Source organism: Drosophila sechellia, chromosome 2L (assembly GCF_004382195.2).
Source record: "Drosophila sechellia strain sech25 chromosome 2L, ASM438219v1, whole genome shotgun sequence".
NCBI lineage: Eukaryota > Metazoa > Arthropoda > Insecta > Diptera > Drosophilidae > Drosophila > Drosophila sechellia.
The window spans coordinates 17136856-17164762 of record NC_045949.1 but is presented as its reverse complement, the minus strand read 5'-3'; the positions used below and the strand labels follow the sequence as shown (position 1 = coordinate 17164762).

At 46.2% G+C, this 27907-nt stretch overlaps 4 protein-coding genes across 6 annotated transcripts; 3 read left to right on the top strand and 1 right to left on the bottom strand.

Moving 5' to 3' along the window:
- Nucleotides 1-15: 15 nt before the first annotated feature.
- Nucleotides 16-27878, bottom strand: LOC6614495 (dynein heavy chain 7, axonemal). Of its 3 annotated transcripts, XM_032727413.1 has the most exons (26): nt 27752-27878; nt 23259-23778; nt 22970-23194; nt 21233-21395; nt 20900-21133; nt 19260-20839; nt 19073-19195; nt 18672-18825; nt 17245-18540; nt 16739-17185; nt 16558-16671; nt 14978-16491; nt 14070-14856; nt 13810-13992; nt 13273-13619; nt 12369-13208; nt 11941-12306; nt 8613-8900; nt 8135-8550; nt 7896-8074; nt 5557-6933; nt 5430-5438; nt 5337-5354; nt 4887-5259; nt 641-792; nt 16-575 (listed from the first exon to the last, which is right to left on the bottom strand). In XM_032727413.1, exons 2-26 carry the CDS (start codon nt 23768-23770, stop codon nt 69-71), a joined length of 12204 nt encoding a protein of 4067 aa, XP_032583304.1. In that variant the 5' UTR covers nt 23771-23778; nt 27752-27878; the 3' UTR covers nt 16-68. The 3 variants fall into 3 exon arrangements, with proteins under 3 accessions (XP_032583304.1, XP_032583303.1, XP_032583305.1); XM_032727412.1 differs by lacking the exon at nt 27752-27878 and having other exon boundaries at nt 23259-24146; XM_032727414.1 differs by lacking the exons at nt 5337-5354; nt 5430-5438; nt 27752-27878 and having other exon boundaries at nt 4887-5136; nt 23259-24146.
- LOC6614497 lies at nt 919-4793 on the top strand. Its single transcript, XM_002038894.2, has 3 exons — nt 919-1184; nt 1268-1505; nt 1567-4793. The coding sequence occupies exons 1-3, from the start codon at nt 992-994 to the stop codon at nt 4577-4579; spliced, it is 3444 nt and encodes a 1147-aa protein (XP_002038930.2). The 5' UTR covers nt 919-991; the 3' UTR covers nt 4580-4793.
- Nucleotides 24157-25953, top strand: LOC6614494 (elongation factor Ts, mitochondrial). Its single transcript, XM_002038891.2, has 3 exons — nt 24157-24741; nt 24947-25195; nt 25288-25953. Exons 1-3 carry the CDS (start codon nt 24565-24567, stop codon nt 25816-25818), a joined length of 957 nt encoding a protein of 318 aa, XP_002038927.1. The 5' UTR covers nt 24157-24564; the 3' UTR covers nt 25819-25953.
- On the top strand, nt 26427-27280 carry LOC6614493. Its single transcript, XM_002038890.2, has 2 exons — nt 26427-26895; nt 26958-27280. Exons 1-2 carry the CDS (start codon nt 26505-26507, stop codon nt 27188-27190), a joined length of 624 nt encoding a protein of 207 aa, XP_002038926.1. The 5' UTR covers nt 26427-26504; the 3' UTR covers nt 27191-27280.
- Nucleotides 27879-27907: the final 29 nt, after the last annotated feature.

Below are 27907 nucleotides of genomic sequence, written 5' to 3'. Positions count from 1 at the left end.
TCTTACTTAATGAGCCTCAAGCAGACCTTAAAAAATATATGTAGTTCAATTGAATAAATGTAAAATCCCTAGAAACTCAGCTGGCACAACAAAGCCGTACCGCGAATAATCCAATGCGAGACTGGAGTATTCGGATTGCAGAGTAGCAACATGGCCACCACAAAGTTGGTACTATGACCCGTGGTGGACAATACTCCTCGACGTTCGGCAGTCTTGTACATGGGACACAGATAGTTATGACGCTCCGGCAGATCGACGCGCTTGAGCGGTTTTAGCCAAATCAATGGCATCGTATCAAACAGTTCCCTTGGCCGCGACTCGGCTAGATACTTTCCAGTGCGATCCCATCGTGCTCCCTCTAGGAATATGCCATACACAAAGACACCATCCTCGGGCCCCGATAATCCCTGCCTTTGCGTCTCTTCCACCGTGAGCACTTCGTAGTCGAAGGCCAAAAGATCTATGGATATGACATACTTTCGCGCGTAGTTCTGCTGGGCACCCGTTAAAAAGGCCTGAGTGAAAAAAAATCCAGATAGCCAAAAGGTGGCAGGAGCACCATGGTCATACCAGTGCTAAAATAAAAGTTAAAAACATGCTCTTTAATTTTTTATCGCTGCATACTTTCCATGTAACTCACCTGCAAAAACTCAAGGCGGCGCAAAAAATCGCTCACATAACTGCCCAGTGGCTTTAGACTTGGGTACGATTTTCCAGCCCACATCGCAGGTATTTTGGCAATCAGGACGGACTTGTAAACGGCCTCAACAGCGGGAGACATTACAACCAAACCTGTTGGTGAAAAGTTTATTTTTTAATAATACACAAAAATATAATAAACATTCATACTAAATATGAATAAGTTAACTTAGTAGCCCATTAAAATTATAATTCAAAATTAATTAAATATGAAACCCATTTGCTGACACAAAAAAAAAAACCCACATAAAAACTACACTTATACAAAATATAAAAACCAAAAAAAAACACAATGTCCAAACACAATACACGACTTGATAGGCAGGTTAAGTTTAGGGTTCTTCAGGAGGACAGGTTACAATCACCGAGACAAAAAGAGGACAATATCAAGCGGAAAAAGAGCACTTCCAAATCTAAAAATCTGACTGAACGTGGCCTATCATCTTGTCTGATCAACAGCTCGTTCGATCTGCGAATCACAGGAGGTATATAGTGTTAAAAAATAAGTATTTCTTAAAAAGGTGTACAACAAGTATAACTTTAAATCATTTTATGGTCTATTTTCCAGGTGAAAATGACCCAGCACAGCGCCATGCTGGAAAATTGCCTCGCACCGATAGCGAATGTCAGTTCAAAGCTCCGGGATATAGATTTCTTACCGAACAAGATACTACAGTGAACACCCATGAGGTCAAGATGAGTCCCAGGGTAGTGACGAAAAAGGATTTAAGGCACAAATGTGATTTCTTTGCTAAGAACACGGACGCGCGACCGTTTAAGAATAAGATCACGCAGACGCTTTACAGGTAAACTCCAAGACAATTAAATACTAATTTATAATTTATTATAATTATACGTATTCCTTAGGGAATCCTCTGCGCAGACAATGGCTTATTTGCCGGAAATTTTTGAACCAAACAGCGTTGAAACCTTGGAACTGTTTTCCCTGCCATCTATATTCCCAGTAGCCAATCGACCAGGACTCCATGAAGTTGAGATTCTAGAGCGCGCCAGGAAACGATGGGCCTTTAGTGATGCCCTAAAGGTTCACTTCAAAAACCTACTTCAAGACGCCAGGAAAGTGGCCATAAAAACCGAGCTCAAGGATATTTTGGAAGCCATTGAGTGGGAGCAGTGGATACAGCGTGAGGAGGACATTCAAGAGTGCCAGATGATGCGTCTCCAGATCGTGATTAAAATGTTTGACAAGCGGGAGAAGGAGATACACGCCGCCTCAAAGACACGAATCGAAACAGCCTGCGAGCGAATCGAGCAGCGACGTGAGGCGGGTCTGCGAAAGAACGAGATCGAGTTCCAACGGGGAATGCGTCGACTGGAGTTCCAACTTACGAAGAATCCGCGAAGATGGGAGAAGCAAAGTCCCATGTACGCGTTGGGATCTTCCTGCTCCGAGTTCTACGCTCCGCTTTCGAGATACGGCGTTGATCCGGCGCGTCGCAACTTTGTGTCAAAAACCGCCCAGAAAGCCTTCGATATGCGAATCGATGACTTAGAGAAGCGGATCAACAATACCGACTTCAAGTGTCCGTTTAGAAAGCTTAAGGATTGGTCCAAGCCCAAAAAGTATGACAAGGAGTACGAGCGGAACTTCTGCAAGGAAGACAATCTACAAAAGCTCTTCGAATGCCTGAAGGGCCTAAGAACCCAGGCCAATGCGGAGAGAGAAGAACCAAAATGTCTAGTAAAGCGAAGAAAACCCGAATTGGGTAGAGCGGCATCCCAAATGACCCTGGCCTATCTAACTGACCTGTACGAAAGGTCCGATTCTAATGAGGAAAATCGCAAATCCCGACCTTTCGGGTCCTTTTTACCAAACTCCAAGCCGGGGTTGAACAAAATCTCAGAGACCACGCTATTGCATTTGAAGAACGACAGGAAGCGTGAAGAAATGGAGCACATGTTGAACATTTATGAGGGCACCTACGTGGGATGGGTGATGCAGTTCCTCTCGGAGGAGATGACTCGTCTCTCGGAGCTGCGAAGGCTACACTTCTTCTCGATTATGGCCCAAAAGGAACGCTGGAGACGCGAGGCCGCCGAAGCTGGTCTGCGGCAGAAGGAGAACGAACTGAGATTGTTGTACGAGGAGCTGTTCCAACATTGCAATGTGGTCAACAATGAGATCTCCAATAAGTATTTCGCCAACATTCTGAGCACTGATATGTACGGTATGGCCGATGGCCTTGCTGGCGAGACGGTGAGTGAATTGGCCAAAAAGATCGATGCGGATATATTGCGATGGCTAGAGAGCTTCAAGCTGATCCAAAACCCCCTCACCTATGTGCCACTGCGAATGATGTTGAATGACATGATTTCACCCAATATGAACGATGCTCTGCAGCGCTACGAGAAATCCCTGATCGCCCAGTACGTATTGGAGGATGTGATTTTCCCCAAGGTGTGGAATGAACTAGATCCGTTTGACATAGGAGGTACTTTAACTAGCGATCTCATAGATGGCCTAATCGACAACGATTTGTGTCTGATGTCCACTGACAGCGAAAGTGAAACGCCACAAAAAACTTCCTGGCGCGAAGCTCATGCCATCATAAGAAAGATCATCCGACAGGCAGTTCCCGGCGATCGTTGGCTCCAAGAAAATGAGCGTGTTGTTCACGAAAACTATAACGATCTATTTGACGACGTGTTCGCAAACATATTTGACAAGTTGGATAATCCTCCAGCCGTAAGGCCCTCACAATTAATCGAACTCTGCCACACTGTCTCTCATAATTACATCCAATATACGGACAATATACGCGAGATGGAAGACTTTCATATGGAAAATGCTACCTCACAGCCAGGATCAGAATTTGAAAAAAAACAGTTGTTGAACATATTAAGAAAACGCAAAGAAGACAATATCACAAGAAATTTACAAAACTTTGATAATCCCCTGGCGGGTGAAATGGCATCTGTCAGCGATATATTTCTAAGATCTCAAATATTCAATCCCATGCCTCTGCCAACGACCACACCAAGTGATTTGTTCAGTCTTAGGAGCACTCTCGATGTTTCGCATGCCTCAAAACTGGGATCCTTTGTGGGCAGGGGCTATAGAGTAATGCTTCCCAATGAGCAAGAAAAAAATTCTAACATGGATGTATCAAACCTACCGATAGATAATGACAAGGAAGACAAATTTGAATTGCCAGCTCCAGAGCTTTCTGAAATTACAGCGACTGATATTGACTCGCCGAGGGCATCATTTCATAAAATTCTTTCGACAATGGAATTAAGGACGAGGATTTCAACAGCATCTGAATCGCACGATAAGCAATCGGAAGAAGACCATTCGAAACAATTGGATTCATCTCCATTAAAATTAGATAGCTTAACCACCCCATCTCCTGGTGATGCGAAAACTGGAGACTCCGCTCTAGTTGAATTAAATCCCGTTACTGAATTAGCTTCTGAGAATGTGATATCCACTTCCTTGGGTACTACTAGTAGTATAATAACCAACGATACAAATACAACAAACGGTTTAGACCAAGAAAAGGAAATGCGTTCGGTAGTCGAGTTCAATCTTGAGCCCATAAACACACCGGATGCCGATTTCGGACTGGATGCCGAACTCCGACCGGATCTCGATGACGAACCGGGATCCGAAATTCTTCTCTGGCCAGAACCAGACTCTTTTATCCCACCCGTACGTTCTTCGGGGGTCAGAAATTCAACAGTCGAACCGATGAAATCTGAGAAAGGATCGCATTCTTCTAAGAGGCCTAGGAATAAAACAATAACCGATCAATATGATGTTGAGGAAAGGTATATTGGCTCCTTGGCCAAGGACCATACGCCAGTTAATGACAAAACCGCGGAAAACGTAAATCACATTGTACCAGAATCTGAATAAAAACTAAACATGTGCTGCTAAAAAGAGAATCTTAGAACTGAACCATCTGTAATAAACAAATTGGCAAAATTAATGTATATTTTTATTTATTTCGGTGTAATTGTATAATGATTTATCAGAAATGTATTAGTGGGAACGATAGGGGAACTTTATAAAGTGTTTATGAAAATAAAAACAAGAAAACACTATAGTCGAGTTCCTCGACTATCAGATACCTATTATATATTTTTGGCATACCGATAGAAATTGGCTTTTGAAAATCATTAACGTATCTGCAAGGGTATCACAAATAAAAAGGCTTACTCACCCTTGATTCCCTTTCGCAGCGTGATAAGGCTGGTTCGGATCGTGTTCAGCAGGACATTAAAGCGCACCATCTCCTGGACGAGCACCGTGTTCATGCTTTGGTGGTAGAGAGTGGGATACTTGAGCAGGGCCGCATCTCGGTCAAATAGCTTTGGCAACTTGTCCAGAATATCGGTTGCCACATTTGTGACAACCTCTTCGGGGGTTAGTGCCTTGGACCCACCACTGTCATCAGAGGAGGCACTAGTATCCTTCAAGGACATTTGGTATAGGGCAAGGAAGGGAGGACAGGTGGGATAAGTGGGTAGGGAAAGGTTTTCTGGAAAGCGTCTACTAAGCGTTTCTACATAGACCCTTTGTTTTTTCTCCAATTTCTAAAGCGCAGCGTGTTAAACAAGAGGATATTAAAGTAGCTGTTTGAAATATTAAAGCATTTAGGACTAGCACTTACGCGTCGATCATAGAGGTCCTGGGCAAAGTGTAACAACAAAAGCGTACCGATTATTCTATGTATTTCGTTTAAGACAACTCTAAAATGACTTACCCAACGTTCCTTTTAAAGCGACGCAAGCAAATACAAAGCAAAAATATTCAACATTCAGAATAACAATTTGCAAAACTCTGCACAAGCCAAAATTCTTTTTCTCCATTACCAAAATTGTTGTACTCACCTGCGTGAGCAGAGTGTGCGATAGTAGCATGTCTGTCTCCTTTTGGTCCTTCATGATGTCCGCGTTGGCATGGAATCCGAAAATGGCAGGAGCCGAGATCTGTGGCAGGTCTCTCGTGAAGTTTAGATACAAGTCCACCTCCTTGAACACCGGCACATAGTACAGACCCGTTTCATCCAGATAGTACGGTGTCTCTAAATCTATAACAGCGGGACAATAAAACTTATCTAGAATGGTTTTCAGAGTGCGACGATCCCAGTCATCCGTAACTCGTCCTCCGTAATTGCACTCGCCCGTCAAATATCGCAACGCATCATAGTTAACAGTCTCGTATTGGTTGAGGAACATCCTCAGTTGCATCAGGGATATCCTGAGATCAGTTTCGTTAAACTCGTAGGGAATGTTCCAGCCGATCGGTCCAAAGTATCTCCTCTCCTGAATAACCGCATGGAAGAAGCACAGCGAGTAGATCAGCTGCTTAAAGATCCTTGGCTGTGTGCAGGACTCATACCACTCCGGATCGCTAATCGGATCACTAATCATCGAGCGCAGAATGTTGGATCGCAAGCCCTTTGGCGGTTCATTGGTCATCTTAATGCCATTCTGCAGGACCACAACCGGGAAATGATCCGCCGGATAGGAGGTGAGCCACAGCCTGAAGTCTGGATGCGTTGCATCTGGCAAGAGGTTCTCACAGATCTTCTCCAGCAAGGGCATGAAACTAGCTGCCAGATGGCAATTTTGCAACACCACCCAATTACCCATTTTGACGCCTTCGTCTATCATCTTCATGGCAATGGGGCCCTGACCCTGACCCAAGGACAGCGAGAACAATCGATTCGTGCCGAAGCCCTGATCCTCGGCAAACTTTAGGAGTGTGGCCGTCGGATCCGAGCCAGGAGTCAATATAAATATCAAGGGCACACAGCAATGGGAGTCAGCAAACGAAGCCATCAAATCGAACTGAGGCGGGTCCACAAATCGCTCACCCAGTTCTCCGCTTACAAAATTTAACACAGCCGGAACCAGTTTATCCGGCCGAAAGACGCGGAGTAGCAAAAGTTTCTGAAATACGCTCACTCTGTTCTCCCAGGACTTTGGTATGTCCTTATTATCCTGCGGCGACTTCGAATCAAAGAATGGTTTCCATTGTGCCGAATTGTCATTGAAGTCCTCGCGTAGGCCCTTAAAATTGGCCAAATTGGTCAGGCGACAGAGCTCATCCCAATTCTGGACGCCCAGCCAGGTGGTTGGATTCTTATACGGATTCTCCAAGCCAACGCCTCCAGTCAGCAGAAACATCCATTCGGCATTGTCAATCCGATTGTCGTGCTTCATCATGTTGATGTTCAATATGAGCGAAAACAGCAGCTTATCCTGTTCAAAGTGGAAAACATTTCGTTACACTCGGAAATAATAATAATATTTCTACTGAAAGGAATGGAATTACGAGCAAGTCAGAAGTACTAATAGTTTTCTCTGAATGTGTAATTGGGTTAGGGACAAAAAGCGTTGTAATGTGATTGGGATCTTTCAGGGTCAGGGCTTAGAGGCTCAATTTCACATTAAATCGGTTACACGGAAAGGTTGCCCGCCAAAATCAAAGCATTTCCTTTCATTGGTTTTTATTTTGTGCGCAAGAAAATTAAAAGCTGGGGATCAAAGGTTACCTGATGGAAGGTTCGCCACGGGAGGCGATGGCAAAGGCTAAGGGGCGGGCTAAGGCCATGGCATAATTGACTGAAAACAGCATAAAGCTAGCTAGAACTTGTTTGGATTACTATTTCCCTTTTTCCCCAGCTTCCTTTGGCTAGGCACATCCTTTGATTGCACCAGCAATGTAATAACATTATTCAAGCAGCTGCACAGTGGCCTTAAACGAATCGAAAAGAAACGTACACACATTGAAAACTGGTGATATTACTGGGCAAAATTCCTACTCGATTAAAATTTGATAGTGCTAATTATTCATAAATATATGTTAACATATTTTACTGAGGATTTTATGAAAGCTATCCACAGTAACCACTCAGTTTTCAGCTACGACAACTGCTTCAACTCCATTGTCCGCTGAAGTGGCATCTCAGTACCGTGTAGTTGTAGAGCAGTAATGCTTAAATATTATTTAAAAGCAGTCAAGTCAAGCCAAGCCAAGTCAAGCTGAGCAGGATGCTCAGCCACAAAGCAAATGAAACGCAAAGGACCACGCTTCAAATGTCACATTATCAGATTATGCGCAATTACGGAACTAACGAGGCTAAAGGTCAAGCTAACTGGACAGCGGATGAATAATCGGACCGTCGTTTGACGACAATTGCGTTAATCCAATGGGCACTCACACGCTCGAAGAGACTGCGACAAATATTGACATAGAGGCTGTAGGTGAAGTGATTTCGCAGATCCAACAGACGCGCCGCTATGTCGTCCACTTTCTCCGTATTATCGATGGATGACATGTACAGGTTGACGAACCAAACCAGACTGTACTGGTACATGGGATCGATGTTGGCCAGTTCCACTGTGAAAAAAAAAACATGGTTGTAATAGCATAACAGAATGAATAAATAAAATGTCCCACCTATAGTAAAGAACAATATAGTTGAGTGCTCGGCTATAGGCACGTAACTCAATCTTGCTATATCGATCTGCTTTTCGGTGGCCTCTGTGATGACCTGCTTCTCACTAATATCATTCGCCAATGCCTTGGCTGAACTCAGAATCTGGACGGCAGTCTCGTCCTCCAGAATATTCTCAGCCGATGAGAGCACTTCCAGAATCTGGTCTTCAGTCTCCTTCAGCATCCGTTTGTTATCGGCTCCCTGGACTATAAGGTTGTTCTTCTCCGCCTCCAAATCAGGTCGTTCCCTAGCCACCGTGATGCCCAACAATTGATCCTGTAATCCCTGAGTGGTGATCATAAAGTTCAGCAGGGTAACCTTAACAGCCACCTCGGGCAGATAGTGTGGATTTCTCAGTTTAGTTGTCATATAGAATCTGTAACAAAGCAATTTACTCGGTAAAATTCTCAATTTTTATCAATAAAGAATGGTACTGACCTAAAGCTATGATTATACTCAATAACAGAGTCGCCCAGTTTTATACAGAGCGCTCCGCCCTGCTTGAAAAGCGTCTTTTGGAGCACCGACTCCAAGACGGGATCCAATTCCTCGCCAATGTTTTCCAAGAGCACGGGCAGACCAAACTGGATGGCATTCTCCATGACACGCGTGTAATCCGCTTGATTGAGCCGAATCACGCAGAGTTTGTTGTTCTTCTCATAGTTCTTGATCCATTTGTTGGCCTGTCCTTGTGGGTCAATCATCAGGGGCCAACGTCGAGCGTTTCTGCAAATCATTTCAATAAACTTGCTTATCATACGAACTTTAAGCGACACAAAGCAAACAATTTGTCAGCGACGGGCCACCGCAACAAGCTCATCAGTTAGTTGGAGTTGGAATATTAAAAAAATAAAATACCGCAGAAATACACATTCAATATTTACGTCAATAATTCATAAGCGTAAATAATGCTAAAGAAATACGTATATATATTTTCTGTTCGCAATACTTGGTGGTATATGTGCGCTTTGTGGGTTTGAAATGGGAGCAAAACCTCTGGCTTCAATCATGCCAATACATCATGCAAACGTTAAGCCACAAACAGAACTATATCACAAAAGGACTTTGGGCAGAGACCCTGGCAAAAGGGATCTCCTCTTTTCCACTTCTAAGGAAAAGGTTATTTAAACTAAAATGCAAAATAATATTGTTGAATGGAGGAATTCAGCTTCTAGTTCTAAAGATTTTCAATAAGGGTTATTTCTAACAAAATCACATATAAAGTGCATAAATTTCGCTGACTAAGCCCCTGATTCATAAATATACATTTATGTATACTTCGATTGCGGCTGTTGGGTGTGCCGGCTACATACATATATATTTAACTGATGCGATAACTCACAGCCAGAGTGGAAAAATACATGGAAGTGGAAATCGGGACACAAGGAAAAATAGAGATAAAGCGGGAAAAACAGGAAAAAGTTGCAGCAGGAGCAGCCAACACATGACAAATTCACACCGAATACAAATTGCTCGTGCGAATGAATGAACATTTTTGTAAATTGAAAACTTGATGAATGAAAAATATTTGATGGAAAAACAAAAGACCAATATGCCTGCGCCGTCGCCACAGTCGGCACATGTATCCAAAAATCCAAAAGCAAAAATAAAAGCCGCACTCCACGCGAAAACCCTGTGCGATGTGCCAGCCAGGACACGGAATACAATAGAAACGCCATGGAGTCTGGAAACTCGGTGGCAGTCGGTGGTAGTCCATGTGAATACCCGGTTAAAGTTCAAAGCGCATCGCCGGGGAGGAATAAAGAGCTGGGATTGGAACAGATACAAGTTTCTGTCCCAAAATAAAAGCGAAAATTTCCCGGCAAATAGTTGGAAAACTGTTAAAAGTGCAACACAACTTGCATTGTAAGCCGGTTGAGAGTCTGGTGAATGGAGTTTGGGGATTTGGATAGATAGTTGGTGACAAAATGAAAAACGCAAATCTTTTAGAGATCAACAGAATCGTTTATATGGACTTATATTCATTCGTTTTCAGGGAGAAACCACTTAATATAAAGCTCAATTCGATTCATCTTATTTGCAACTATTTAACGTAAAACATGCCCATAACCCAAACTCCTTGCCACTACTTAAAATTCAAACCCCCAAAGGGTCTCACAATGGACGTTCTACAAATTGTTTTGCCTTTTTCAAATTAACATTATTTAATCAAAGGCACGGCCCTCAAGTTTCACAGTATCCTAAAAACCCGCTGGCCGAAATGGAAAACATGCCTGATACACCTGATACCCAATATCCACAGCGCCATCGCATTTTACGATGCTGAAAAGGAGCGAGAATGGTGCGGAGGTCACCATATGTGCTACGTGTCACCCGAAATATTAGGCAAATGAATGTTAATAGTAAGGACAACAGGATATTCCAGCCAGCAGGGTGGCTCTCCGGATATTTGCCAAGTGCAAATACAAATTCGTCTATATAGACAGACGGATAGACAAAGGCCCAGAAACTTAGAGAGCAAATCCCCAAGGATGTGCAATCGTTGAAAGCCATCGCATAGCAGTAGCTACCCCTCCGGCTGTATAGAAATTAAACCTAATCCGCTCTGGGCGCACATTAATCAATTGCTTATACAGGGCGATTCTAGATTCTAGATTCTGGATGCTGAATGCTGGAGTTACCCTCCTTACTGCCCGCATATGCCACTCCCTTCGAGAAAACCCAGGGACCCTCAGGTATTTTCGGGCATGCTCCAAATTACTTTGAACACTTTCGTGGATAGCGGCCAGGAATTTCCTTTATTAAATCGAAATGGAGTGGCATGGAGCGTCGTTGAGTGGCATGTGGCCCGTTCCCTGACCTCCGAGAAACCCACCAGATGCGTAATACACGCATCAAACATGAAAATTCTGCCTGCCAGCCTCCCTGCCCCCTCACCGTTGAACACGGAGAAAAAAACTATTACAAACCAGATTTTGTAAATAAAAAAAGTAATAAATAAAGCCATTATAAAAGATAATTAAAGCTACAAATTAAAAAGTTAAGTTTTTGCCCTAATAATAGTACTAATCTTTTAAATGTAATTGAATAAAATTAAAATAAAGACGCATCTCGTACTTAAATGCTTCGTTTTTTGCAGTGTATTCCATCTCGGTTTATTGTGCCCTTTGTACCTTTGGCTGGCACAGCAGCCACCACCACCGAGATGGCGTGTCCTGGCAACGAGTCCTTTTAGCCACATGCGGGTACGCTGCTTAAAGCGCGCATGCATCCCTCCCCCTTTTCCACCTAAACACCTACCCCCAGCTACTGTTTTCATACGCATTCCCGAATCCTCCACTCCCGAATCTCTCCCCCACACCCGATTCCGTTCCAGTTCGCGGTCCCGTGCAGCATCCGGTGCCGTTCTCACATCCTCCACCCGCGTCCGCACGAGTCGTATCTTTAATTTTCCTAATACGCGTGAATTCTAACGTTTCATGTTTTGTAATTAGAAAACGAAAAAGAAACACAGAAGCCGTTCGTGGACTCGGAACTTCCGTGCCGCTGACGGGCAGGAGGCAGAACTATAATTACCGTGTCAGGTTGTTTAATTGATGCGATAGCTGGCTTAGCGATCACCACGGGGGATTTTCCAAGGGGCCCCTGCCAGCTGTTGCCATAGCTTGTGGTTAAAGTGGCACTTGGATACATATTTAGCAAAATATATATCCTAAAAGCAAGCTCACCTCGAAAGTTACACTTTGTGATTGATGAGTGCAAATCAAAAGCTTTAAATTTAAATTATAAAAATATTCATACTCACTTCATCATAATCGCGCTCTCGATGGAGAACGCATCCGTCGGCAGACCGCATATGTTCCAGAATCGTATTTCGACAGGTTCGCCGAGGACGACGGCCAATTGGAAATCAGGTGTGCATGTTACGCCGAAATTAAGGCACTTGGTCACCCATTTGCGAATCTGATTCACCCGAAAGTCGATGGTGAAGGGTCCCAGATAGGAAACCACGCCAGATGAGATGAGAACGTCGCCGGTTACGCTCTTAAAGCTGGCCTGCAGCATTTTGGCCGTCTCAGACCATCGGGTTCTTTCGCCACCCAAGCCAGAGATGAGCTCCTGTGCTCGCTGGAGCTTTTTGGTGCAAGCCTCGTGCTCCGCCAGCAAAATGCTAAAAGGATTAGGTTAGGGGCTTACACATAACTAGCATAACTAAATCCATGTTAGACTCACCCATATTGCCGCAGCTGCTCGTCGAGAATCTTCTGGATGGCGGCCAGGTTGGCCTCCACTTTGGCCAACATGGCCAGTTTTTCGTTGAGCGTCTTCATGGCCGCATTATAGGTGGCCTCGGCTTCGGCCAAAGCCAATTTCTTGGGTGCCACAATCTTGGCCACCACATCGTACTTGGTCAGCGCAATAACCCAACGGCACAGACCCTCGCAAGCCGTGGATGCGCTCTTAATCTTATCGGGATCAAAGGCCTCGTTGCTGAGAATGCGTTGCGCCAACTTCTTCATCACCTCGACCGGAATGTTATCCTTGTCGAAATTGAGCAGACTGTCCAGGAACTTCATGTCGCTGAGAACACGCTTCGAGGGACCCCAGTAATCCTCCACTGTCCCCAAGCCACTTGGATTCGGCACCTTATCGGGCTTTACATCCTTTAGGATGCAAACCGCCTCCATGACGATCCTTACACCAATTGGTGGACTCTTCATGGTCTTGACCACCGCAATATCCGCTGTGGTTAGAGTATTTAAAGCGGCCAATGCGGATTCCAGGATGGGCAGCGCTTCTCCCAACTTGGCGTCGCATTCATCCTTGATCTCTTGGGCTACAGCCGCCTGCTCCTTGGCTGCGCTCTCATCGAGCTTCACAATTTCCCGCTGCTCCTCCGCCAGCTTGCTATCGGCCGTCACCTTGGCCACCTGTTCAGCCACGATCTCTGAGGCTTCCTTCAGTTTGGGCTCCAAGGCGATCAGTTGCTCCTGCATCACAGCCACTTGCTGGGCAGCAATGTCTAGCTGGGAAATGCCGGTCAAGTAGCGATTCCGATTATTTGTAATGTTGCTAAAGGAAATATAAATTTCATGAATAACATATGATAATACCCCTCCTCCACATTTACACTCACTTTCTCTTTTGGCCAAGCAGTGCCTTAAAGGTCTGGATCAACTCCAGATACGAAGTGGGGGTCACGTAGTTGTACCGATGCAGTCTTGAGAAAAACTTTGCGGATAGCTCTTGAGTTGACGTGTGGAACTCCATGCACATGTCAATGGCTGTGCGACGCTCCAGAGCGGTGAGATCCTCGCTGGCCAGGAAACGTGTCGAGACGGCCAGAAGTGCATCCTCCGGCCAGGACTGGAACCAATCAATTGTACAGCAATTGACGATGGAGGGGAATTTTCGTATGCGGTTTCGCAACGCATCTCCAATGGGGGACATGGCCAATACAATATGGAGCTGATCCTTACAAGTCTGTATTAGCAAGGAAAATTATAACTTATTAGTAGATGGAGTCACTATGAGAAAGAAGTGCGCAGTGAAAATAACAAGCTACTTAATATTATGTTAGTTTTTGTTGCACCAATAAAGTAGAACTAATTTTTGATAAAATAAGTAGTGGGTGGAATAGAAAGGTTATGTAGATTTTGTCAGAAGACCCCACCGTGACAAAAAAGTTAAACAGGGCCACTGGACTGCCATCCGTCTGTACGGCCTTATCTCTCTGCTTGTCGATTTGGGCCATCTTCTCCTGCACCTCGATCTTCTCCTCGTTGGTGAAGAGATTGGGCACCTCACCGGAGTTCAGTAAATTGCTAATGTCCTCCAGGAAGGATTCGTCTTTGATCTGTAAGAGTCTAAAGGAGTTAGCGAGACCAAGGAAAGCCCAGGACACAGTCGGATTTGCCAATTGCGGTTCCCCACCTGAACGTCCGTAAAGAGGAAAACGCCGTGCATCTCGGATGCCCCAATTTTGCGTAGGATCGCCTTGATGTCCTCGTGGTACTCGTACGGCCCATACAATCGCGTGATTTCCACCTGGAACAGCTCATAGTCGCATATATGCGAAGCCAAACGAGTCAAGCTCTGGCGCCCGGAGCCTCCAACCCCGATGAGTAGAGCATGACTCCTCGGCTGCTTTATGATGCGACATATGCGCGACAAATGCTCGATGGCGAAACGGAAAAGCACCAGATTCATGGGCTTCTTCGACATGTTGTTGTACTCCACCAGATATGCCTCCACCACACGGCGCAACTCCTCCAGGTCCTGCACCTCCACATAGTTCTTGGTGTCCGCCTTGGGATTGGTAAAGTCACAGTAGATCAACTGACGGAAATCGGACTCCTGCAGGGATTTGTCCTTCTCCACAAGACGACCGAAGAGGCGGGAGGGGTCCGTATTGAAGGACGATTTCACTGTGCTGCAGATATTCTCAAACAGCCAGGTGCGATCGGCATCTTCAACCAATCGATCCCCATACACCCTCAACACCTCGTGCACCCACAGTCGCCTCATGGAGTTGACATCTTCAGTTGCCTCGGGAACGGACAGCAGGACACCCTGTATCACCCTCGAGAAGTCGCGCAGATTGAAGAGATAGTGGGATTTGGCCGGTGTGGGGAGCAGATTCAGTTTGGCGTCATTGTATATGGTCAGGGTGGCGCCTACGATCTCGTCAATACAAGGATCGAACTCCTTGGAAAAGCCCCTGGGTGGTTTGAGTTAAGGGAAAATGGATTAAAGGATATATTTTGAAACGAGAACTTCGGGCACCGAAGTTTGAAATTCTTTTATCGGACAGACAATTGTTGTTCTTACACCCATCTTACCTCGTGTCCAGATGCCACAGCACAATCTTACTGAAGATGGTATTCAATATATCATTGTTAAAATCATCAATGGATATCACGTTGAAGAAGCGTTGGAAACGAGGTGTCACCGTGTTTCCGGTCGATGGAGGTCCCATAGCCACGATCATCTGCAAGTCGATTAGCTTCATGGGCACGATGTTCTTGCGATCGTACCACATCATGTGATCGAGCATCATTCGCAAGAGTTCAATTGGCGGCTGGGCTCCGTAGTTCTCCTTCAGCGGCATTGAGACATCGTCCACGAAGATAACAAAACGGCTGTTGAGTGGTGGACCAAAGACGCCTTTGCGACGCTTGTCCAGCTTGGACATGATGATGTCCTGTGTTTGATTAGCGGATGTCTGGGCAGAAAAGCTGATCAGCAGGGGTTTGTAAAAGGATAAGTCCATCTTCTTGAGCATATAATCGATCACATAGACACTTTTGCCAGTTCCGGTTGGACCCACCAACATAATGGGCTTTCCATGACGATTAAGCAAATCTAAAACAGCTCCGATGCGGACACTTTCGTTGGTCTGGATGATGATCTGATTGACAGGTATATCTCGAGGAATCGGCGGAGCGGAGTTAACATCATCCTGCCAGGGTTTCCATTTGCCTTTTCCCTCCTTTATATACCTATAATCGAACACGGATCCTTGTTTGGGAATTGGGAATATGAATGGCTTGGCCAAGGACTCTACATAAAGATCCTCGGGTACTCCATAGGTGTCGTAAAGGCTTTGTGGGAATGTCTTCTCCATCAATGCCCTAAATATTATATTGAACTTCTCCCTGCTGTCCGCATCCAATGAACCGCCAAGCGACCAAATACAAGAGAAAAGGAATATTCCCTCCGTTTGGGCTCGAAAATCCAAGTCGGAAACATTAGCCACATACTTCTCATCCCGAAAGTCATCTATAAAGCACTCAAAAAAGTTCATTAAGCTGACCATCAGATTAGCATCCGAGGTGGGCGCAATTTCCTTTAGACTTTTGCGCAGAATAAACAAGAGAATAGGACAAAACCGAGAGATGAGCATCGATATCAGTTGCTTGCTGACCGTGTGGAAGGCCGCGGGAAGAGTATTCTTCCAAGAGGCCACCAAGGGCTCCCAGCCCAACGAACTGGGCTCCAGATAGATCATTCCACAGCGAGAGACCGTAGCTGGTGAGGCCACCTCCAAGTCCATGGGTTCAAACACCAAGTTTGTGGTATTTGATAGCTGGATAATCTCACCGGACATCAAACACAATTTCTTATTGTCATCCAGCACGGTATTCATGTTCTCGATCCAAATCGCGTCAACTGGACCATCGAAAATGAGCCACTTGCGATCTGGTGAATCTGATATAGCAAAGATACGATAGTTTACCGCCAGGATTCCATCACTCCACTCGTGGGACACTGCATCAAATTGCCCGTACAGCTGACCCATTGTAATGGCCTTTGGGTTAATCACCGTGAAAATGGCTTTGTTTTCGGAACCATCCTTGTGACAGCAATGGAATTAATAAAGTTAAAATTTCTCCAAATCAAATGTGAAGTAGCAACGAACCGTTTTCTCCATACACTCCAAGGCCTCCGCTAGGACGCGATATGTGGTTGTCTTGCCCCCAAATGGATAACCCACCAACATAAGACCATGCCGCACCACTATCATCTCATACAACTAAAGGAATAACACCGATATAAGATATTACATCATTAAAGGATACCCAATGGACTGAACTACTCACCTGTTGCACCTTCTCCAGCACAAATGGAGTGCACTGCTTATTTTGCCTGTCACAAGCCATCTGTGTACATTTATTGAACAGTACGTAGTCCGCTTCCGGCAGAACTGTTCCAGGAAACAGATCAGAGGTGATGCCCTGGAACAGGGGAATGTCCTGGTTAAGAAACTTGGGCAAATTTACATCCTTGATGGAGCGCAACACCAGGATATCTTCGTTCTCATCCCGATAGCGAAGTTTCAGGGCACCGGCTGCTTTTAGCACCGACTTTACGGCTCGCATGCCATAATCGTAGTGACACTGTGTGCTCAACTGCTCGGAACACAAGCGATAGGTGGCCACAATCTTAACGGACAGCGGCTTGGCAGTCAGGAAACCATAAGAGTATAGCTCAATCTCCGAGATCAAGGCATAATCCGGCACCATCATAGCCACCGAACGGAAGAGTGCCTAGAATGCCACAATATGTTAGTTACATAAAAGTGATAAGTTGAAATTTTAAGTCTTACCTTGAGGTTGTCAGGCAACTCAGAACGTCCGGCGTAACCAGGATTCATGGTAATGAACACAGCACAAGTAGGATCCAGTGTCAATGTGGTGCCCTCGAAGACCAACGTGGGGCTGCCCGAGTTGATGCCACGCTGAATGGTCAGGATCTGCTGTGCCACCACCGAGAGCACCTCCAGATCGATTCGGTTGAACTCATCGAAGCAGGACCAAGCACCGCAAGAAGCCAGTCCCTTAAAGAACTTACCCAAAGCGAGGTAATCCAAACCATCCGAACAATTAAATACCACACACTGTTTGGCAACAGCCTTGGCCAGATCCTTGGTGGTCTCCGTTTTGCCCGTGCCGGCAGGACCTTCAGGAGCACCACCCAAATGCAGATTCAAGGCAGCGAACAGGGTACGATAGCAACGATCTGTGAGTGGAGTAACCACCAGACGCGTGGTGTTTCCCAAATATTCATAGCCATACGGCAAGGAGCAGTTTATCATCCTCGTATCCAGATTATTATCCTCCCAATAGTAGCGCAGTTGACATAGCCACTGGAAATCTTGCAGATCTTCCACTTGATTAGCCACAATTTCGGCCAGGACATCACGAGCATGGACATCCAGCACCACCAGGGCGCCCAATGTGATACGATTCTGGGTATTAAGGTCGCCACGCACCAAATCCACAATCTTGTTGATCTGCAAGACGCATTTCTGCAGATACTTGGCCAGATTCTCCTTAGGCTCCTCGCTCTCGAAACACTCGGTGATTTCCAGAGTCCAGTACGTAAGCGAGATGGACTGGACGCACTGGCCCGGCCAGGTCAGCACCCAAACATGACGCAACATCTTCAAGTAGCTGTAGAAGGCTTCTGCCACCTTGTGGTGAACGCTCTTCTTCATATCGATCTCTAGCTCCAGCAGCCACTTCTCCACCTGTCCGCGCGCCTTGGAGGTCGAGATAACGTCCACCAAAGTTACTTCCTCGCGCTCGGAGGATCTCATCGCAGTCACGTCCAGCTCCTCGGTGAAGTTTAGCGTGGCAATGCCTTCGAAACACTTCTTCAAGTGTATTTGCACACGAGTCGGATCCTTTGTCTCCGACAGGATCTCCAGTAGCTCGTCGTTGGAGAGGAAGAAGAATCTTGGGAAGTAGAGACGCTTCTTCTCCAGGTAGGCGTTCAGACCCTTCTGGATGACCTCCAGCAGACTGTAAGCCTTCTTCAGCTTGTCATTCATCTTGTCGATTTGCACCACAACCATAACTTTGGGATCCTGCGACACTTGCTTCATTAGTTCTTTCCAAATCTGTAAAATAAAGGTATGGTATTATTGCTTAAATATTATAATCTAACGAAATTTAAATTCAAAACAAAGTTCAAAATTCACTCCTTCCCTTTTAAAGCAATGTCAAAAGAAGTGAGTTGCGGCAAACTCACCTTATCCACGGCACTGAATCGCCGGCCCTCCTCTGGCATCTGCTGCTGTATGTCGGGACTGCTGAAGATGGGCTCCAGATACATCCAGGTGGCCTGCACGCGCAGCCACTCGTCCAGGATCTCCTGGAGCAGCATGAGCTTGGCCTCCCACTTGCTGCAAAAGGACAACAAAGATTAGCGACGTGTGGCTCGTCTGCCGCTGACACTGACAGCCCAACAAAGAGGTAAAGAAAAAATACGTAAAAACACGAATCCTTATTACTCTACATAGCAAACATGAGTGAAAGGCAAATTTTGCTCTCTACCAGTTCTGAAAACGCATTGGACATAAAAGTATATAAACTTTCCTGGAACCCGTCAAAGCCTAACATTCTGATGACTACCCAAATCGATTCACTTACATAATCTCCGCCTCGAACGGTTTGATGTAGGGTGAGCTCTTCATCGTCTGCGTCTTGATGATTTGATCGTCCAGCAGTATTTGGATGTCATCCACGGCAGCCAGCTTGAATGTGCCGGAATCCCTGCGGGAGGCATTTCAATTATAGGCCGTATCCCCCACCTGACGGAAAGGTGAATGCTACTCACCTGTATGGCGAAATGGAGAACTCTACACCTTCCCACTCGTTGACCATCTTGGCCATTGCCCTCTCCAAATTGTTCTCCTTGGTGGCGCTCTCCGAGATGGCCTCGAACTTGGGCACATACTCGTCCAGCTGGTACTCGATAATCTTCTCCAGCGTCAGTTCGGGCGACACCTTAATGGGGAAGCCAATAATCTCGGAGACCAGCTCCCAATGACGCGCCTTCATGCCTGGATTGCCCAGCGTATTGATAATGGGCATGTGCTCGCGGAATGCTTCGATTTGGGCCTTGACATCCTGAATTAGCTGCATCGTAATGGGATGATCACCCATTTGTTTGTCTAGTTTCTGGATGACGCGATAGAAGTTGGACACATCGCCATCGATCTCATCGGGATCGAAGGAGCCCACTTGAGAATGCATCCACAGGTCCCACTTGTCCATAAAGTCCTGTCCTGCATCGAAAAGTGTTTTATACGGCTTCAGCTGGTCATGGGCTTTCTTTCTCATGGGATACTGGGATAGATCCCAGCCGTAGGATGTCTCCTCTTCATTAATTTGATCAATCGTTTCCATGGCCTGCACTAATCTCTGATCCAGCACTCCAGCCCGCTTCTTGTACCTAGAGAGCTGCTTGATGTCGCCCCACGTGTCGTAGGTTTGCACCTGTTCGTAGTAGTTTTGCAGTTCGCGTCGGAAGAGCTCGATGCGTTTCTTGAGCAGCTCCTGGTACTCGATCACCTTCTCGGCAATAATCGCACGATGTTGCTCGAAAATGGACGGAAGCTTCAGGTACCACTGAAAGGAGTTACTGTTGTTCTTGATCTCCAAGGGGGAGTACAAAGTGTGATCCATTAGCCAGAGAATCTCGCTCATATTCACTTTCAACCTCGCCTCCATCTCGGGCACTAGATTCTCTTCGGCATGGACCACATACGCCTTCAGTTGCATCAATTCGGCCGTGTCCTTGGGCACAGTTAGGGCCTTCTTGGCAATGGCATCGTACTCTTTGCCCAATCGAGAGATCCTAGCCTGCTGATCGGTCACCATCCGAGCCAGCAAATCCAACTGCAACTGCCTGCACAAGGTCTCCAGATGCGTGATGAACTTATCCCTGTGAAACTCGTAGAAACCCATCCGGATGACCGCCCACACCTCCCTGGCAATGCGATCCTCCTTCTCTTTGTACTCGTACACCATATCCGCATACTGTTCAAAGGTGGCATCGCTTTCCATAAAGTTGCCCACCCGCTCTGCATCGCTTCCATTGATTAGATCAATGAAGGGGTCAAAGTCCTGCAGTCGCAGCTCTGGACCGATGCGCTGCTCCTCCAACATGGCGCATATCCGGTTCTTCGTCTCCTGAACAATGCTTTCCGGCACTGTGGGTGTGAGGAAGATCTTCTTCGAGACGATTAGATCGGTATATAGCTTGCTCTCGATGCGGGGCAGCATTTGTATGCTCAGCATGATCGAATCTATGACACGGAGCAGTTCGCTCTGGACTTTCGAGAAGCTGGGATTGAACTGAATTGTGTCTTCGTCTGCCAGCATCACAGAAATCTGAAATCCGGGATTCGAGTGCTAGTAAAGATATTTTGATTATTATTTAACTTCTTAGTGTTTACTATTCACAATTCTCACCCCATAATCGCATATAAAGTCGGCATACTCCTTCAGACTCCTGATGCATATGTCCTCCAGTTGTTGGGTCATCAAAGCGGCCACGCAGTTAAAGAATCGCTTAACCAGAGTAAAACGCCGAATGTCCGGCAGCTGTCCTCGTTTGCTGGCCTTCAACAAGGAGGAGTGGATCTCACCATACCAGTTCTCCTCCAGCAGAGTCTTGCCATTATCGATATGGGAACCACACAAGTACTGATAAGGAGTAAAATACAAAGATATATAAAATATATTAATAACCAGAGACTATATTAAAAAATGAATTACTGGATAATCCCAATAAAATCATCTTACCACAAAGGTGAATAATGAAAAGGGGGTCTCGACTTTGGCCAACTCCTTGCCGTCGATGAGGGACTTATCCTTATATTTCATGCTCCACAGCTCCAAGATGCTGGCCACACTTCGATGTATGCAAAAGAGCGTCTTCATCAGGACATTGCGATTCTCGTCGTAGCTGCGGGATAAATTGGATGCCATGGGTATAGGTATGGGTATAAAGATGGAGATGAGGCGATGGCGACCACAGTTAGTACCGTCTTTTTATGCAAATTATCTCGAGACCAAGGGAAACTTTTCACTCCAGCTATTCCGTCACAGCCCATTAAACAGTGCAGGCAACCGCAACCGCCCAGCCACAGGAGCACCCAGCGGGCAACCACCCAACCACCGAATCACAAAAAGCATCCAAAGGCCCTTCTTAATGATGCCAAATGCTCGAAGGCAATAAATTAGCAAACCTCACGCGGACCTGTACATCGATGGTCCTTCGACCCAGTTTGGAACCAAAAAAATTGGTTTTCGGGATGAAGAAGGAAGATTGAAATAGGCCCCCTTTAAACTAAAACATTTTCAAAATGCGAACAAGAACGTATTCCTCACAATTAAGTTCATCATACTATAAAGTGATAACTTCCGTGATAAATTGGAGATCAATCATGGCCGCTAATGGGTCCATTGTTCAACTTTCCAGCAGGCAAGCAGATAACCCAGGTTCTGGGATATTTCCACAATAGACATAGGAAGCCATCGCTGATGATGGCCCCAAAATCGCAACCCCCTTGTTGCTGCCACAAACAAGTACAATTCATTTTTAAGCATATCCTTTTTGCAATTTATGTCGAGCCCCGCTGAATCTCCTCCAGCTGCTGGAGATGCTGTTGCTCATCAAATGTCAAACCAATACACAGGAGGACTTAACTTTCCGCAGCTTCCATTTCCACACAGCCTTTTCCACTTTTCCATTTCCGCGGCATTGTAGTTGAAAAAGTGCGGTTAAAAAGTTTTTGGCACGCCGCAAAGCGATTTCTCGCGTTTTCCCCGCAATCGCAAGAAGCTTTTAATAATGTCGCACGACTTGCGTTATTTTCCTTATTTTCCTTATTTTCCCAACGCCTTTCGCAAGGCAACTTTGTCAGTTATTTTCATAAGATTTCGCGCGCGGTCGACTCAAAGGGCAATTCATTTCGTTTTTAATCCGCAATAAAGCCAAGGCATCCGTGAATATGAAAGTCCATATGTGCGTGGGGGCGTGATCCAGTTTGGTTGGGCGTAATTGCATGTCAATTGCACGCTTTTTTTGCGCCAAATGCGATGCTGGCGGTTACAGGCAAGTTACACACAACACTCGCATTCAATTATGGCAACTTTTTCTTTTACCCATTTTTTGCCAGCCCGCCTGCCTCCCTTTTTACAATGCGCACAATTTACTTGGCACTTGGTGCGGGTGTAATTTATTTTAATTAAAAAATTTCCCACACGCCGGGAAGTTTCTAACTTTAAATTCGCCCCTCGCTTGCATTGGGTTTTTCAACTTTGTCGAACCAAACAACACATGCATTTCAATATCAATTACGCTACTCAAAATCCATTTGGCTTAAGAGCAGTTTCAATTTCATCTGCAGGACTTTTTGCATAGAAAAAGCTAACTAAAATGTGAAAAATGTTTCTATTTTCTGCCTACATCATCCATTTTTCGAATAAAGATTGAAACCTTTTATAGAATCTGACTTTAGCTTAATAGAGACTCACCGATAGCGCCAAAAGTTCGTCATGGATTGCACCTCCCGCCGCTCGGCGGTGTCGAACTTGCCACCCACGCCCTCCTTGGTCAGGCGATCGAGGACCGTGTGCCGCAGGACGAAGTCCACCACGGCCTTCTTCATGGCGAACACGTAGTCCGCCCGGACTTCGGCTATGTTCTCATTGAGTGCCGTCTGCCACTTGTAGAGCAGCGGTGGCACAAGATCGGTTATCCTGCCGACGGAAAGCAGTTAGAAAAAAAGCAGATGCATATTTGAACGTGTGGAGAGGAACACACCTCTTGAGGATCTTTTTGCTCAACGGCGAAACGTGAATGGTGTCAATGCCGTGCTTGATGTAGTAGTAGTATCGCAGTATTTCGCGCTCCTCCTGGTCGGGAAAGGGCACGGCGCACTGGGCGGCCAGCTCGGGATCCTGGTCGTCGTCCATGTGCAGAATGAGCTCCACCAGCTTGCGGCGGAAGTGCTCCCGCTCCAGTCGCATGGTCATGTAGTTGGCCTTGGCCACGCCGCTCTCCCGCTTCTTCTGGCGCTTCTTCTGCTGTTTCTTCGCGCAGAGTATGTTGTCCGGCAGGTCGGATTTCATCTTGCCGTCCAGCAGGGAGCTGGCGCACTCCGGCATGTTCAGTTCGTACCACAGGCGACGCGACTTGTACTCCGGATTGGCCATCCAATCCGGCTTGGGTCGCGTGTACAGCATCTTGGACTTCTCGCACAGGCGGCGACCGCCGCATATGGACGTGAAGCTGGGGATGCTGAACTCCCGATTCGGATTCTGTCTGCCCTGCATGTTGAAGCCTGAAATCGGTTCAACGTTCGAATCAAAATGTGACTACAGAAAACGAAAATTGTTTTCAATAATTGATTTTGAAACATAATACGATTGTATCCTGCCCAAATATTAATCAAAGTACTATTTAAAGTAAAAAAAAAAAACTAAAATAAAAATTAAAAAAAAAACTCTTCGCCAGAATTGAAAAAAAAACTATTTATTCGGTTTAAGTTTTAAATATTTGGTTTCAATCCGTTTTGAATCGGTTATAACCTGTAATAGGTTGTAGTATCCACTAAACGTCATTTGGCCACCGATAGCTTTGCTACTATCGATAGTCGCGTCGCAACAGCTGTTTTCCACACACGCGCCCTACCGGCTTATTTGCCATCCCTAACAGTCGAATTGTGCAACACGGAAAATTGTCAAAATTCTCAGTTTCCAAATAATTTTTGGAATTAAGCATACACAAATCTCGGAAACTAAACCACCGACACTTACCAGTCGTTCACCTATCGAGGCAGCACACTCGGTTTGGATTAATTCGCTCCGCAACGCGATTAATTAAACTGATCCGAAGCGAACATACGAAGGAGTTGAAAACAAATGCAAATTACACACAGGCTTTTCCGTTGTTTAGAATGAATTGATTTTCCGGGCAACTACTACATAGCGACAGGTCGGAAAACGGAAAAACAAACAAGCCGGCGAGTTGCCCTTGACAGCAGGCAAAGAGCAACAATTCAATTCGCACACAAATCTGGATAGAAACCCAAATCATTTTGGCCTCCCAGTAAATTTCGGTTGGAAAAATGCTGTTCCAAAGGATTTTCACACGCGCGCTTCACTCCACGCGGCAGCTTTATGCCGGCTCTGGCGGATCCGGTGGCCTGGAGAAGAGTGCCCTGGCGGCCCTAAGGAAGAAGACCGGATACACCTTCGCCAATTGCAAGAAGGCGCTGGAGAAGCACAACAATGACGTCGGATTGGTGGGTAGTTGGCTCATAGTTCTATTGTAAGCGGTGCAGCAAGCTTTCCATTCCAAAGAGCACAGAATGGGGATCTCTAAATCTTGAAAAACTGCTGTTTGTCTATATTATTATGTAATATATAGCTGCACCGCATGCAAATTCCTTTGTGATCAAAACACATCTGTACTAATCACCTCACCTTTCCAAACTCTCGCTCTTGCAGGCTGAGAAGTGGCTGCACGAGCAGGCCCAGACGCTTGGCTGGTCCAAGGCCACCAAAGTCGCAGATCGAGCCACTGCACAAGGTCTGATTGGAGTGCTCATCCGCGGTAATCGGGGCGCCATGGTCGAGCTGAATTGCGAGACGGATTTCGTAGCCAGGAACGATACCTTCAAGCGGTTCGTTGACCACGTCGCCCGCATGTGTCTGCACTACACGGACTTGACGGACTTCGATGGAGATCTGTGGAAGGTGAGCGATCCATTTACCTGGATCAGAACCGGTTATGCATGCATTCCTAAAGAAATGAACTTGCTAATGAACGAATTTGCATATCCTTGCAGCTTGGCTTCGATTCGGACGCCCTCAGAAACTTGCGCACGGAAGAGGGACGCACGCTGGGCGACCACCTGGCCCTGCTGATCGGCGCCATCGGGGAGAATGCCACCATCCGGCGGGCATTGTGCTTTAAGGCTAACAACGACCTGAGGCTGGTGGGCTACGCCCATCCGGCACCCACCAATGTGGGCTCCACGGAAGGCATCACCCAGGTGGGCAAGTACGGAGCAATCGTCGCCTACCGATCTACGCACACCCTGCTGGACTTCGAATTTCACAAGAGCATTTGCCAGCAAATCGTGGGCATGAAGCCAACGAAGATCGGCGAGTATGACAAGGACAAGCCGGCGGAGAACAAGGACGATGAGACGTGCCTGATTCACCAGGAGTATCTGCTCGATGCGGACAAGACGGTGGGCGAGGTTTTGCAGGAGTACAACTGCGAGATCGTCGACTACCATCGGTTCGAGTGCGGAGAGCAGACGGAACGCAGCCTGGAGGCGATCATCCGCTCCCAGCACCAGAGCAGCAATTAACTAGCCATTAAGCAGAGTCTAGATCACTAAATTGTTATTAGCACACCCGCTGAAAGATTGTTAAAAACGAAATTCTGGACAATGTTCTGGTCAAAATTTGCATGTGAAACAAGTAAAACAACCACTACGATCAGATCTCCACCTCTGTTATTTGAATACTCCATGAGTCATGGCAAAAAATTGGGGTGACCAAGGAGAATGCGCCTGCGCAGAACGGGAAGCACGCTTGAGCGGCTTCCGGTCGCTGAAGCAGTGGAACCCGCGGGAAGAACGGGCGAATGGACAACGCCAGCAGAATGAACTGTGTACAAACGTGTTTTTTTGTTCTGCTGCCGGTAATTACCCACTTGGTCATGCGATAGCCCAAAAGAAAGAGCAAAAAGAAAGGTTTTTAGTGGGGGCAAAGGCAAAACGAGCATCAAAATACCAAGTGAGGGTAACCAGTACTCCTCTTACGCCTCTACCACCGGCTAAATGACTTCACCGAGCCACTTGCTTGGTGCTCAAGTTAAGGAAATAGAATTGGATTTGGCCAGGGAAGAAAATCAAAATAAAGAAATTATTTTCCATCCCTAAAAAAGTTAGCAGCACTGAGCTGTCATAAAATTTTAGCTACTAAGTAGGCCTGTCACAGAAATCCCTTTCATTTTCAACCTTCAATCGTCGCGAGAGTTTCAAACGCCAACATGGACTGCCTGGACATTGAATCCTTTCGCTCCAAGTACAGCGACATAACCGTCACGGCGGTGCCATCGCGCCCCAAGCCGAACGAGCAGCCAGCAATGGACACCGACCAGGAGCGGACAATCAAGACGCATGTGCCACAAGTGGAGATAACGCGGGTGAATGCAGCTGCTGCTCCTGCTGGCAGTAGCTCCACTGCGAATGCAGCGGTGATGCTGCGCAACAGGCAGCAGACGAACAGCGCCGCAATTGCCTATGCCACCGAGTACAAGGAGGTGATGGCCAAACTGGAGTACACCAAGTACATGCAGGCCCAGCTGCAAATGATGTCCGCGGCAAGCGGAGGAGGAGGCGGTTTTGGCATCGACGGCGATCTGTTTGGCACATCTATGAGTAAGGAAATTGCTCGATTACTAAATGTAACAAGTTCTATTCTTAAGATCCCACTTTTGCAGGTCTCGATGAGAACGCCAACATAGTGGACAAGTACTCCGATCTACTCAATGTCCTGGTGGAAATGCGCACCAATGTGCCGACCACGATGGCGGGCTTAAGGGCACCCAAGGAGCGCATGCAGCGCGACATAGCCCAAGCCAGGCTGAAGGTGCGCCAGTGTCTTCAGCTCCTGCAGCAGGCAGAGGAGGAGAGCGATCAGACTGACTTCCAGGGCGCCCCAGGCCAAGAGTGACGTCATGTACGTATGTACATCTCCAGCATTGTTACCGACACCTCTTCGGGATTGCGAGTGCCACGACAATAAAAGACTAGAATAACAAAAGCCATCGGGGAGTTCTGGGAAGCCTCGCTGTTTATGGGTACGACTATGATGGTGGGGCGATGTTTTTGGAATAGCCAAATACTATGGCCATGTGACGGCGATAGTAGCCGGCATTCTGACACAAGTGAGCAGCGGAGCGCGAAACTTGTCCACATGGATGTGGGGAATGCTAACCAACTGTTGATATCCTGTAATTGGTTTATTCAATTATTGAACTCTCATACGAAGCGGGGAACTTACGAATGATTTAATGCACATTTGTACTCATATGTACATCACTTTTTTATGTATTTATATTTACTATCAAGTTGATTTTTGAAATTCCTACCAATTTAAATCTATTATTCAGTGTTTATTATTTTGCAGACATGCACTTTCCACATCTTGAATTTGCAACTAATGCCTGGAAACTATAATTATCCAACTCTTTCTCATTAAGTTGCATTACAAACACTTGTAATTGTTACTTACATATTTATAATTAAGCCGACCCAATAGTCGAGCATACCCTTTCAAAAGTTGGCCATGGTCAAAGTGGAACTCGAAAGGGTCACATTCACCGACATACATACATAGCAAGTACATATACATGTGTTTGTATGTATGTAACTGCGATCGGAGCGCTTC